Source organism: Telopea speciosissima, chromosome 3, assembly GCF_018873765.1.
Source record: "Telopea speciosissima isolate NSW1024214 ecotype Mountain lineage chromosome 3, Tspe_v1, whole genome shotgun sequence".
Classification (NCBI taxonomy): Eukaryota; Viridiplantae; Streptophyta; class Magnoliopsida; order Proteales; family Proteaceae; genus Telopea; species Telopea speciosissima.
This window is the reverse complement of record NC_057918.1, coordinates 43477963-43492859: the sequence shown is the minus strand read 5'-3', so window position 1 is coordinate 43492859 and position 14897 is coordinate 43477963. Positions and strand designations below refer to the sequence as shown.

Genomic DNA, 14897 nt, shown 5'->3' with positions numbered 1-14897 from the left:
CATCTCAAGTCCCACTTTATACTTTATATGTCCATAGTTGTGCAAGCCGTGTGGGTTACTTCCACCAAAACAGCACGGAGAAAGTTTCTTTCACACTTGATTTTTGTGTAACGATGTTTTAATTGTTTCCAGTGCAGGATTGGGCTGACATGCTGCTTAGGATGTATGTGAGATGGGGAGAGAAGCAGCGGTACAAGACAAGAGTGGTTGAGAAATCCATGGGTGAGGAAGCTGGAATCAAATCAGCCACGATTGAACTAGAAGGCCGTTATGCATATGGGTATTTGTCAGGGGAGAAAGGAACACATCGTATTGTCCGGCGGTCTCCATTCAATGCCAAAGGTCTTCGCCAGGTAACTATGTTGTCTAGTTGGCTTTTTATCCTTTTAATTAGTAAGAAAGTTGATGTGGGGGTCCTCAAAATGGTAAAAAGATATTCTGGTTTTTCTATTCGAATGATTTGGTGATTGAAAGTGTGCTAGAGTGGTAGCATTGGTCAGATGGCTTTTGGCCATAGAGATGAAAAGCTTCAACAAATGCTTAAGGTTTTTTTTTACTAAATTTTCCAAGTAATAGCATACATGCATATCATAGATTAAGCTTCTGATTTAATCATGGTTTATGGCATTCTGTGCCACATTTTGTTCAGCCATCTGTTTCTGAGTTGGGCGGTGAAATTTTGATTTCTACTTCTTCGGTTCACTAAACACTATTTAGGCTTACTTTATATCTCAAGCATCTAAGCTGCTAGAATTGCTCTGATTTGTGTTAAATTATGCAGGGATACCCAGGTTTCATTGGAATTGCATCCTCTATCTTCACACTTCAATTTCCATCAGGTGACCACCATTAGAAATTGAGACCTCTATAATGACTGGGTGTAAGTTGAGCAAACATGAGGCTCTATCAATTGACCAAACCATGTATAGGTCAATGATTGGGAGTCTATTGTACTTGACAGCTACTAGGCTAGATGACTTATTTGCAAACCAAGAAAATATGATAGTTTGCCAATCATGTACATCTCAAATTTCTTCTGCATCTTCTCTGCAAAATCTCTGCACAGCTCATCTCTATGGCTTCCAAAAATTATGTCATCAACATATACTACCACTATGATTTGGTTGTTGTCCTCAAACTTAAATGTAGAGGTTCTTGTCCACTAGTCCCTTCTTGAATCCCATATTGCATAGGTGGGTATCCAATCTTGAGTACCGTGCCCTTGGTGCTTGCTTCAACCCATACAAGGCTTTCTTCAGTTTGCACACCTTGTTGGGATCATCTCCCTTTTGATCAATGGGAGAGTTTGTTGGCTTGCAACCCAACATCCCTGTCTCTTTCAAATAAAAAACAAACTTCCTTTGACATATGTTGATTCCCCTTTTGGACCTTAACACTTCAATTCCTAAGAAATACTTCAAGGGACCCAAATCTTTAATCTCAAATTGTTGAACCAGGTAGGTCTTCAGCCTAGCTATCTCAGCTCTGTCATCTTCTGTCACTACAATGTCATCAACAAAGACAATATGGACTGTAATAGTACCATTACCTCGTTGGGTAAATAAGGTGTGATCAGCTTGACTCTGGGAATACCCATTCTTCAGAATAGCCTGTCTGAACCTTTCAAACCAAGCTTTTGGAGACTGTTTTAGACCATATAAAGCCTTTTTGAGGAGACATACCTTCCCTTCAGCCATAGTTGTCAAGGTGGCAAGGAAACCCAAGGCGGTGGAGGGGTGTCTAAGCGCTTAAGCGACAATGTGCCCGCCTAGGTGTCGCCTAAGCGACCAAGGCCGCCCCCAAGTGTTAATTTTTATTTCCCCGCTTTTCTAACATTGTTTACTAGGCTAAAATATTTTAGTATGCTACAAATATCATCAAAAATCAACATTAAGTCACATCAAGTCATCAAAAATCAATATTAAGCCACATTATATCATAAAGAATCAACAGTAAGCTACCTCAAATAATAAAAAATCAACATTAAGTCACATCAAGTCATGAAAAATCAATATTAAGCCACATCAAGTCATCAAAAATCAACACAGAAATAAAAGACAACAGAACAGAAACAAACATTTGGTTTATACTAATCTCATATTTGGTTTATACTGTTCTTAGAAAATATGATCTTATCTATAAGTAATTAAATTGCTCTCGATTTAGAGAAATATTTCTTGTTATCTAAGACGTTTGACTAGTCAAATGATTTTATTTCTACATGAGACTTTTAGTATTAGTTAGACCACAAAGCCTGCTTTCCAACAAATCCAAAATTGCTGAAATCTGATTTATATTGAAGAAGTTATGTTCCTGCCAAACCTTATTTGGTATGCACAAATGCCGTCAAAATCGCTCTGAATGAAAGTCATTTTTTAGGTATCAAAACAAATGAATATTTTACCGCACTTTTGGTTTTTAGAAATGTTTTACCATATTAAGATTTATAGAATTTTTTGATTTGAGAAAAACCCCAGCATTAGAAAGTTGAAAATTTCACCTACCGTCGAAAATCCAGTTTTTTTGTTCTTAAACTGGGGTGTTGACTTTTTATCCTTTTGGAAATTGGTTTTTAACTATTTTTACTGGATTCAAATAGGGGGTATTTGCTTATTTATAAATAATATCTTAAGTAAATTAAATACCAAATATAAAAACATTTACTTAAATGATATTTGACATAAATAAGTTCTAGAACCGGGTTTGATACCAATAAAACCAGTGCAAGGCGCCTTCCAATAAGGCACCTGCCACCTAGACCCCTACAAAACCGCCTAGATGCCAAGGCGGTGCCTAGCGAGGCCTTGACAACTATGCTTTCAGCTGAAGGAAACTTGAATCCTGGAGGAGGCTACATATACACTTCCTCTTGTAAATCACCATGGAGGAAAGCATTTTTCACATCCAACTGATATAGTGGCTAATCCCTATTTGCTGCCAATGATAAGAGAACCCTTATAGAATTATGCTTAGCCACAGGAGCAAATGTCTCCTGATAGTCAATCCCGTACACCTGACTGTATCCTTTGGCCACCAACCGGGCCTTGTATCTCTCGATTGTACCATCTGATCGGTACTTGACTGTGTAGACCCACCTGCATCCAACTGGAACTCTCCCCCTGGGAAGGTCAACCCATTTCCAAGTACAGTTCTTCTCAAGAGCCATCATTTCCTTAGACATGGCTTGTTTCCACTTTGGGTCAGACATAGCTTCGGTGACATTTTTGGGAATAGAAATAGAAGAGAGGGCAGCAATGAAGGCAACACTTGTAGGAGAAAGAGCATCATAGGAAATAAACTGAGCTACAGGATTAGTGCAAGCTCTTTTTCCTTTTCTAACAACAATAGTAAGGTTTAAATCATAAGGAAGAGGAGGGGTGTCATCTGACTGAGGAGGATGTATCTCAGGATGTGGATCCAAGGAGGACTCTTGGCAGGTCTTCTTTTGCTTGTTCTCTCTTTGGTATACAATATGGTAACCTTCTCATTACCAGAACAACCACCTGAATTATCATCAATAGCACTAACGGCCCTTTCTTTATGTTTCCCAATTTCATACAGAAATGGAGAGGTAGGCAAAGGTGGGAGGAAAGGGATATCAACGGCCTCTTCATTCCCACTATTCTCCCCCTGAAGAGGATGTTTAGAAGAAGTGAAGAATAGTATAGATTCAAAGAAGGTAACATCTTTGGAGAGAAGTCGCTGTGGGGAAGAGGGATGGTAGCACTTATATCCTTGGTAGAGGTGGAATATCCAAGGAAAATGCATTTAAGTGCCTTCATTGCCTTGGGGTCAAGCTTAGTCCTAACCGATTTATTGACATAGACATAGCACACACACCCAAAGACCTTAGGAGGAAGAGAGAAAGCAGAAGTTTGGGGAGACAATGTTTCCAAAGGGGATTTGGAGCCAAGAAGTTTGGTGGGCATGTGGTTGATTAAAAGGGCAGCAGTGAGGAGAGCCTTGGACCAAAAGAATTTAGGAACATGCATGCCAAATAAAATACTCCTAGTGACCTCCAATAAATGGAGTTTTTTCCTCTCAGCTACCCCATTTTGTGGGGTGTGTCAACACAAGCTACCTGATGGATAGTGCCATTATTAGTGAAAAAGTTTTGGAGGCCACCATACATGTACTCCCCTCCTTTATCAGAATTCAGAACGAACGATTTTGATTTTAGTTTCAAACTGAGTAAGAACCATCTGATAGAAATTTTTAAAGGCAACCTAGACATCACTTTTATTCTTCATCAAGAAGGTCTAAGTGGACTGAGAATAATCATCAACAAATGAAACGAAATAATGGTAACCAAATAAAGATGTAGTGGGAGAAGGTCTCCAAACATCAGTATGCACAATATGAAAGGGAACTATGGATCTATTATCATTGTAAGGATAAGAAGAATGACTATGTTTAGCAAATAGACATGGTTCACACTAAAATACATGGGAAGAAGGAATGGAAGAAAACAAATGTGACGATTTTTGTCTTATAACCCTAAAGGAAGGGTGGCCCAAACGTTGATGCCACATCATCACAGAGTCAATGGTACTATTGTCACTACGCCTACGTAGGTAGGGGTGATAATCCTGGATCAAGAAGGTAGAGTCCATTTTCATCCCATCCACTGCCAAGAATCCTTTTTGTCACCAAATCTTGAAAAACACAATGAGAAGGAAAGAAGGTAACACAACAATTCAAGGATTTGGTTAGATGACTTACAGATAGCAGATTACTGGCAAAGTTAGGGAGATGAAGAATAGAGTTAAAAGAAATAAAAGAAGTGACTCGAACAATACGCTTACCAGAAATAGAAGAATTGGAGCCATCAACAATTCTAACCTTATCTCTACCTGAACAGATTGTGGGAATCATATCTCTGAGACATACTAGTCATATGATCTGTGGCACCAGAGTCAATGACCCACGTAGAGGTAGTGGAAGGAGCAGATGTAGAGGCCTATACAGTGGAAGCTAAAGAATTAGGCACTACAGGTGTAGAAGTAGAGCGATCTAGATATGAAGACCCTGCAAAATGCGATAATATCCTCTTGAGTGAGAGATCTGATGTCGGTCTGCAGTCCAGATGGAGATCCCATAGGGGCAACTTCAGTCATCAAAGTGTGAGCTCTGGCTCCCCCTCTCCTGTTGCCTTGCATACCATAAAGTATCCAACATCGCTCTCTAGTATGTCCAAATTTCCCACAGTGGTTGCAGCTGAATTGATCCCTGCCATTTCCTTGGTGTGGAACCGGACCTCTTCCTCCAACAGCTGACATCATGTAAGAATACACGAAAAAGTGGGGAATGATACCCAAATCCAATGGGGAGTACACACTCTAACCGAAGAGAGACAGTTCGTCTCAGGTAAGACTTCTCCAAATAGCCGTTGTTGATTCACTGATCTATACAGGCTGAAAAAACACACTTAAAAGATGGGGGTAATACCCAAAGTCAAAAGGGTAGGATATTCTCAACCCAAAGAAGTTTTTCAAACACTAGTGAACATAGTCCAGCAACCAAAGAAGGCAAACATCTCAAACAAATTCCACCATGACAGTCTTGAAAGTATAACCTCGTCACACAACCACTAGAGGAGTTCAAACAACATTCCTCACTAACACCAAGTGGGCCCACTTCGAAAAAACAATATCCAAATCTGATGGGGAGATCACACTCAACCCAAATACAGAGTCCAACTTCGGAAAAAATACCAGCAAGGACAAACAAGCTCCAAATGTGAGGAACCTCACTCAAACAAAACCTCCGAAGGGTAACAACATCTCGTAACAACCCAAACAACTATATGAGGCATTCCACAACCATTTCAACAACGTAGCAATCAACTGGGGAGTACACTCGACCTTAAAAAAATCAGCAAGTGAACAAATCACTGTTTCTGGTAGAAAAAACAAGTCAAATGCATTTCCGATAACATAGCTTCATTCCAAAGTAACCAAGAAAACTCATATAATATTATTCCTTCAACTAACAACAGCCTTTCAACACTTCGTGAGGCATTTCAGGCAAAACAGAGGATGTATAAAGAATATGACGGTACCTGTCCAGCTGAAAGGTAATGAGTTGTGCTCCCAAAGTGCATCCCTTCAGCTAATGAGGCCTTAAAGGAATCAAAAGCACTTCTTGGGCGATTCCAACAAGCATAGCTACACCTCAAGTGGTTGCTTGATGAGAGAGAAAAGAGAGGAAGAAGGTAGGGCTGACGGTAACTTATGTGCAGCTTCTAAATCTTCATTTCGACTTTCACATCCCCTAAACCTCCTCCCTTGGGTCTTGTGTTGCTCAATGGAACTCCATTAAACCTTCCAATTGTATTAGTTTACATAGTATTGCCTCTATTGGAACCCTCTACCTTTTTAGGGTTCCAAAGAGAGGTGTAGAGAAAATGTAGACTTGGTCGACTCTCCAACCAAGCTCTGATAACAAGTTAGAAAACAAGAATGGATCGGTTCAACTAAGAAACAAGATGGCAAGAGTTAAGAAGAGAAGAGAGGAAGAAGAAGAGTTGAGAGAGAACTGTTAGGAAGTGAGGAATTGATTCCTCTCCCCTATAATGTTTCATTAAGCACTTCACGGAAATTACAGATCACTCCCTAGGGAGGTAAAAGGTAAAAGAAAAAATTACAATATAAGGCAACTAGACAATAATCTAGTTCCTAAAGTACCCTTATTACACAAACTCTAACATCCCCCTCATCACTGCAAAATTCGAGGACGGATTTTTTCAAGATGGGGAGAGTTGATGCAGATACATCACCAAAAGAGGCTTATTTTGATGGGAATAAGTCTATGGTTAGGTTATATACATGTTGGGCCTTTGGTCCGATGGGTTTTCAATATAATAGGTTACTTTTATGGACCTAAAGTAGGGGTAAATAGGTTGCATACGGGATTAGCTTCTATACTTTGTTTATTTTCATGTTTTAGTGTTTTAAATTGAACCGGTCCAAAAAACTGGTTTGACCTAGTGGTTCAATTTAAGTGACTTGAGTCACCTTTTTTTTATCTATTTAGATTATAAGTTGGGTCCACACCTCTCCACAAATTTGAGAGAGGTTGTGCTGTGTAATTAGAGTAGCCTAAGAGCTTTTACACTCCTAGGCTGATTAGGACAGCAGGCCTTTTGGCTAATATAAATAATAGAAATCGTGGGGGTGCTCATTACCTCACAGATTTGAAAATTTTGCTCTTGCAAGCTGCTGCAACTTCTCTTCTCCTTTGAAGAATCGTCTTGTGTTTGATCAAGGCTGGTGGGATCGGTGTTTGATTTGATTGACACCTTGCGGTGTGAAGCTCGAGTGGTTCGTTGGTGGGATTGGTGTGTGAACCAGTCGACACCTTGCCGTGCGAAGCCCGGGTGGTTTCAGTGAAGATCTTCTTCAAGTTCAAATTCAAGACTCAATTTTCATTCAAGTTCTACCTTCAAACAAGCTGTTGCCAGGATAATTCTGCAGCTCCAGTAAGTTTGAAACATTCCCCATCACCCCAATTCTTCTTCTAACCCTCTCACACCCCAAACTCTAACTTTCCTCCTTTTGTTTTTAAGTTCCCCATAACCTAAAACCTGCACAGACCAAACCCACCATCACAATCTGTCCATACTTGAACCGAACCTCTCTCACACACCCAGGAACACTCAATACAAACCCTACGCCAAGAATCCCAATCTAAACCCTAGATTCTCCCTTGATTCTCTTTTCAGAAACCCGTAGACCTAAACCCAATTTGCTGTCCAACTCAAGTTACACTCTTAAACCTAATAGACTTAACATAACCTTCACTGATAGACTTCCCATCACTAACCTAACATAACCCTAGCTGCAAACCCTAGACTCAACCAAACCCTAATCCTAATTTGGCCAAAATTCCCAATTTTAGCCTACCCAAGTTTACCAGTTCATAGTAGATCCTGGTTATTGGCTTCTAGTTGGCCTACTACCAATTTAGAACTACATTAATTATTTGGGGTTAGTTTACTTTGTAATTCTAACCTTACATTACTTCTCCTCCTCACATGCTTTTCCTTGACACTTCAATGGCTCTTGAGCATAAGGAACTCTCGTGTCTTGTAGAATGACTCGTTTCTTCTCCTCTTCACAACCTTTGATAGTCTCTCTGATTCTCATGAAGAATGCTTCTCAAATACGTAAAAATGATTCAATGAAAGTGTAACAGAAGGGAAACCAAGAACCAGTCCTCAAGAAGGTTGAAGAAGAGAAGAGGAAGTGAGAGAGAGAACAATAGAAGAAAAACCAACCTGCCACGATAGGATTCAGTGCCTCCTATCATGGCTTCCTCCTTTATTTATAAATCAGCAAGTATAAAAAGCAAATCTGCGGTTAAAAAATCATATAGGTGATTTATAATAGGAATCAATGTAGGTACCGGATGGCCACCAAATTAGGGTTGAAGGACCTACAGGAGTAGCGCAACATTGCCCTAAAATTTCAAGATGATCTATATCAAAATTAATTTTAGAAACTGTATTTTCATCATCAACTAGGGCCTCAGATCGAATGTGGGCAGCATAGGTTGCTGCAACCAAATGAAAACACAGTCCTTGAAAGGACTATCAAACCAGAATTTTGAGGATGAAGACGAAGACTGATTATAACGGCCTCTGATACCATGTAACAGAAGAGAAACCAAGAACCAGTCCTCAACAAGGTTGAAGACGAGAAGTGGAAGTGACAGAGAGAACTACTGAAGAGAATCCAAACCTGCCACGATAGGATTCAGTGGCTCCTATCGTGGCTTCCTCCTTTATTTGTAAATCAGCCAGTGGAGTCTTAGTAGCAAACCAACTGAGACTCCAACACCTAATTACAATCTAATACAAGAAAACAACAAATGAAAATAAACACTAATATTAATCACTTATAACTAAACTCAAACTCAACTTAGATCACTATAGGGACACTTCCCCTATCATGATCAACACCTAACACAACTAAAACATAGATATTATCCCACGGTACACATCTTAACAGAAAGGCTTTAAGGTAGTCTTCTAGGGTCTCTCTCGTCTTGGACTCTCTCTGTTATCTTTCTCTTTAGTGGGGAATATTCTCTGTAATTTTCGTAGGCCAACAACCAACTATATTACCCTTTAACGACTTAAATATATATGCCCATGAGTAGTCACACTCGATGTCGAATGCTTTCGGTTCATCGTACGATGCAACTAAGTTGATGTCAAGCGCATGTCGGCCAACCGTTCTTTCATGTGGACTCGACCCTTCTTTCATGCCTAACAGAATATGATGAACATTGAGTTTGTCAGTAACACTTCACGACGTGAGATGTTCTCTGTTCGACACTATGTCGATGGCAAGCATGTGTCGAGCAGCTCGCTGTTGGTGTCGACGATACTCAATGTCGAACAGTGCTAATTCGACATCGAACCTGCCAGGATGCTGCACATCTCAACTTTGCTGAAACTTCGCCGCTTCTTTACCACAAACCACACTTCCTTGTCAACATCGGCAATCCATCCAACTTCTTGAGAGAGTGATGATCAACTGACTGTGTTGACAAGAATGACAACACCTTTTACAAAAAAAAAAACGCTTTGCTCAACATGGCCTATTTCATATCCTTCTTTTTCTTTTCTCATATGTAAAAAAGAAGTGTTGGGATTATGTTCTTAATACTAATTTGTCCCTATATGTGATCCTTTTACGAATGATCTATTGCTGGATTTACTAGTTTGAGATTGATTCTCCATTACCTGCGCTGGTCTGTGTTTGACTACTGTGCCCAAACTGATATTCCATTCTCTCTCCCAGCTTCCGTGGCGTCCTCAAACGACTTGTATTTGTTTTGGTGCCTACTGTTCAGATGTCAGTGTCCTGCAGAAACAAGAACTGAGATGTATTTACAGTCAATACATTAAGGGACATACCCATAGGGAGTAGGCAATCCAAAGTTGCACTGAATGTTTTTCTTTGTAGTCCTCCCTTTCTGGTTACCGATAAACATAAATCTTCTACTGTCTATGCCTCTATGGCTGTGTAGCTAACATACAATGCATGCATGCCTAGGGAGCCTAGGCGATGCTTGACGCCCGCCTTGGCGACAAGGCGCGTAGCTACTACCTTGGGTCACCTTGTTGCCATGACAACTATGAGTCTTACCCAAATCTGCAATGGTGACACTAACATTGTCTGATGATCTTATCCATCTGATTTGTTTTATTTTTCTGACAACCATGCCAAATGGTGGTTACCAAGAAAGTAGTATTTAGTTCCAATGTTTATGATGATCGTACTTAGCCCATTTGTGATCTTGAGGGTGGGAACTGCTGAATTATGGCTTCTGTTTTGGTAATGAAGCTCCTAGCTGTTGCTAGATTCTAGCTTATGATTGCACATACACTGGTGAGACTATGTTTGGCATTTCATACTGCAAAGAGTTGATTTACATGATTTAGTTCAGCCTAGTTTGTTGGTAATGTAAGGGAATTTTAGACATCCATATTGGATTTTCCTAAGCTCCCTATTGCCAATCAGCTGGCTGGCTTTCCATGAGAGGAAGGGCCCACGGCAGTTTGTCTACAGTACAGTCAAAATCTGGTTTATGAATTAATGTTCTGGGTGGTGTTATACTAATAGTGTTTTTGGCGGTTGCAACCATCATAATTAAAACAATGAATTATCCTATGTGCCACCAAAAGGCTCCAATTGCTATGTTAAGGCACACTTGTTAAACTAAATAACTCAGAGACTGATAATTTGGCTGAACAATAGGAGAAGGAAAATTCTAAACCTTTGCCCCAGACCCATGTGTCAATTTTGAGGAGAGGGATACGCCTTCTTTCTTCTAATAATTCATGTATTTTTGCATATATATACACTGCATGCTTAGATCCTGCATTGCTACTAGTTCTATTTATAAATTAGATTTAATTGAACAAAGGGTTCACATTGTTCAAAGGTTGGACCAACCGGATCCAAATATTCAGACAATATTTAATTATCAATAAAATCATTCAGAACAAAGTATGATATCCTATTGGTAGATCATTTATCAGGACCATCTTGATGGTATTATTTATATATATTTATGTTCATATATACATTTTTATTATTTATTTATTCTACATGACTCCTTTAGTTTGCTATCCCAGACAAGCTTTTCTGGTGTAGAAGTTATGCCACTGCTTCCTGAAGAGTCACTGGATGTTGAGATACCTGAAGAAGACTTGGAAATAAGTTTCTCCAGGGCAGGTGGAAAGGGTGGTCAGAATGTGAACAAGGTAGAGACAGCTGTTCGAATCGTTCACATCCCTACTGGCATTGCAGTTAGATGTACAGGTTTGCTCTCATGCTGTACTTTTGCAACATTCTTTTGTAAATATGTATGTATCTGTTACGGCTAGGCCAGTTCCTATTTCAAGCTTTCCAACTGCGTACTAGTTGAGTGCCAATTTGTTGTACTGGTGAAAAAAGATCCAAAAGCAATAGTCAGTTTCATCTTATTGAGTGAGAGTGATTCATCGAAATCGCAAACTTAAGTGGGTTCAATTAATATGAATTATTCTTTAATCTGCATTTTCTTTTGTTTTGGTTTTTTTATTTTATTTTATATATATATATATATATATTTGTATGAGCTGTATATTTTTTTCTGTGCTTGTAGAGTACTACCCAAGACAGAACAAATATTAATAAATGGTTATTTTCTGTTTCTTTGAAGAAGGGTGGGCCTTGGTGCAACGGTAAGGTTGCTCCATTGTGACCAAGAGGCCACGGGTTCGAGTCTGGAAACAGCCTTTCTGCGAAACAGGAGTAAGGCTGCGTACATTATAACCCTCCCTAGACGCCGCAGTGGCGGGAGCCTCGTGCACTGGGTATGCCCTTTTTTTTTTTTTTTTTAAAGGGCTTGTATAAGCAACCTTTCGAAACTCTATTTGGTCAAGTCTATTCAGTTGAATAAGCTCATGTCATGTACATTTAAGCTCTCCACCGCCTCATCGAGTGTTTTCGCCATTGAATTGAGCTCTTTCTTGTTATAAGAAACTGGTTTATCCTTGACTTCAAGTTTTACTGGATTAAACCAAAGGTTTTCTACTCTCCTAGGGGGCATGGTAGTAAGGGACCTCAAAAACTCAGTTTTGGAGATCTTAATTTAGTTGTATACTCAAAAGCTTGGTTGGAAACCTTTTGGTTGGTAAGTACTGATATTTTGATTTTATAAAATAATAAATCCAAGCTTATCCAAGCTTTTTTTTTTTTTTTTTTTTTTTTTTTTTTTTTGGGGGGGGAAATTTTTTTAATTTTTGGGAGGGGGGGGGGGGGGGTATGGGGTTGGGGTTTTTGTGGTTGTGGTGTTTGGAGTGGTGAGGGGTTACTGATTTCAATAAATTATCCAAGCTTCTGATTTCAATAGCAACAAGACTATTATATCCATTCTGAAAACCTTGAAAGATTTAGTTGTTTTTCATGGATGCATTTGTTTGCATTAAGAAAGCATCTTTTACCCATACAGGAAATCTATGACCCTGCGAGTAATGGGATAAATAGAATCCCTCTGAAATCTAGATATGAAAATAGAATTGAAAACCAGGTTATCTAAGCCAGGACACAGCCAGCAATGGCATTAAATACTAGGGTTTTGAAACCATTAATCAGACCTAGTAGCTAAACATAATAAACTATGCTTGAATCCAGATTTCTTAATGAAGCAGAACCCAAAATCAGAATTTCAGAGATTGAACAAAAGAGTGAGAAAGCAGAACAACTTTCACCAGGAATATTGTATTTTTTTACCATCAAAACCTAGAAAGAGGATCCATTCCCATCTAGAAGAAAATAATTCCATAAACACAACTGAACAAAATCTGATTACAAAGTATATAGACCCCAGAACCTTTAGTTTCCCCATATGTACTTTGACTTGCACTCAATACTCTAAGCCAGAAATTAAGTCTGATTAATAACTCAATTCATATGGAAGCTAAATAACTTGGATTTGATTATGTAGATCATGGGTCATGCCTGTCTTTCAGAATCTAACTCCTTATTGTGTATCTTATTAATTGCTTTCAGTTTCCTTTTATATCCTCTGCAGAAGAGAGATCTCAACTAGCAAACAAGATCAAAGCCCTTAGTCGTTTGAAAGCTAAACTTCTGGTCATTTCTGAGGAGCAAAGAGCATCCGAAATCAAACAAATACGAGGAGACGCAGTGAAAGCCGAATGGGGCCAGCAAATACGTAATTATGTATTCCATCCGTACAAGCTTGTCAAAGACTTGCGGACAGGATATGAGGTTTCTGATATCACTTCTGTTATGGATGGTGAGTTGGAGCCATTCATCAAAGCATACCTCAAATACAAATACAATATAACTGCTGCAGCTGCTGCTGTCATATAACTGTTTGTGATTCACAAATCTTGGTTACTCTATAATCTTTATAGGCAAAAATTATGTACACGGCTATGTATAACAGTTTACTGTCAGATTGGAACAAAGTGACAATTTTGTAATATCATTTCTGCCCCCATAAGATGAAGGGGGGGCGGGGGGGCGTTTAGATACAAGATAGTGTACGAAAATCGGAACAATTTTTATATTATGTAATTGTTGCAGGCTTGCAGCTTGAAATCGTCCAGCTGTTCTCCTAGGCAAGGCTTGCATAGAAGAACAGACAAAGGAGAGCCAGCTTCGACCCGCAGTGGACTCTCCGATGCCTAAGTCAGGCTACTACAGCAAATAATGTCCTTGAGAGCTAGAATGTGTTCGAATCCCCTTACCTAGGGTGTACTTGGCTATATATAACTATAACTGAAAAGCCAAGCGGGAGGCGATTATGGAGAGTCTCGGTTTGGTAGGTGTTCTAGTCGTGTTCTAGTCATGGTAAGTGAACCGGTTTGATTCCCTTTTTGGAGAAGGCTTCCTCCTTGGTAGAGTCCTTCCTTGGTTAGGACATGGCACTGGGCCGCTAACTTGTCGAGCAAGTGATTAGACTTGCCGAGTTGGTGGTCCAGAATTCTAGATGTATGACTAACCAATGATTAAGATGGTTAAGTCGCCGACCAGGTCGGTTTGATCAGTTCTGATACCGATCTGTCATTGAGGCGACCTGTTAGCCTGTTCTCCGTGTCAGGTATGGTCTGTAGGCTAACATCACGGTTCGGTCCTGGTGAGTCCTGGAATCTTTCATTTGGCCGACCTCTAAGAGTTGCTTGCCGAGTTTGACCTGTCTAGCTTTTCCTCGAGGTTGGTCATTCTAGTGTTTTTCTTAGTGTTCGGTCAGGCCATCGCATCTGGGCAGCGGTTGTTCGGCTGAGCTGATCTACCATGGGTCCCAGCCTCATTGGTCGGTGACAATTTGGTTCATTATGTAATGTTCCTAATTTTAAGGGTAAAATATACGTACCCCTTTAGAATGCAACTAGTATTCCTTGTACCCCTTAAGTGTCTCAATATTTCACATACCACCCTTACTTTATACCCTAAATGTCATTTAAGTTCACATCAGGTATTAAATGTTATAAAATGACCAAATTTTCCTTTCTTTTATCTTTTTTAAAATTTTAAAAGACCTAATTACCTTGACTTATTTGCAAAAATTTGAAAAGATTAAAATGCTCTCGCCTTCCCCAAATCATCATCTAATTTTACATACCCACCACCACCACCAACACAATCACCATTACCACCACCACCACCACCCATCATTAACACCACTACCATCGCACAATCACCAGTACCAGCACCAGCACCACCACCACCCATCATTAACACCATCACCATCGTACCGAAGCATAGTTTTCTTCAATTTTTTGTAGAGGCAGAGACAGCTTTTGTACTACAGGGACCAGTTCGGTGACAAAGGAGAGAATGTCACCGTCGATCCTTCGCTAGTCTTTG

The 14897-nt window shown here is 39.6% G+C and overlaps 1 protein-coding gene across 3 annotated transcripts in view; it reads left to right on the top strand.

Moving 5' to 3' along the window:
* Nucleotides 1-14382, top strand: part of LOC122655988 (peptide chain release factor PrfB1, chloroplastic) — a 48987-nt gene extending 34605 nt beyond the window's left edge. For 2 of the 3 annotated variants that reach the window (XM_043850401.1, XM_043850399.1), the window contains 3 exons: nt 138-353; nt 11150-11336; nt 13093-13455. In XM_043850401.1, the coding sequence (XP_043706336.1) occupies nt 138-353; nt 11150-11336; nt 13093-13397 (708 nt within the window). In that variant the 3' untranslated portion in view covers nt 13398-13455. Of the gene's footprint in view, nt 1-137; nt 354-11149; nt 11337-13092; nt 13456-14364 lie in introns of those variants that run through there. The other variant, XM_043850400.1, reaches the window with a different exon arrangement.
* Nucleotides 14383-14897: the final 515 nt, after the last annotated feature.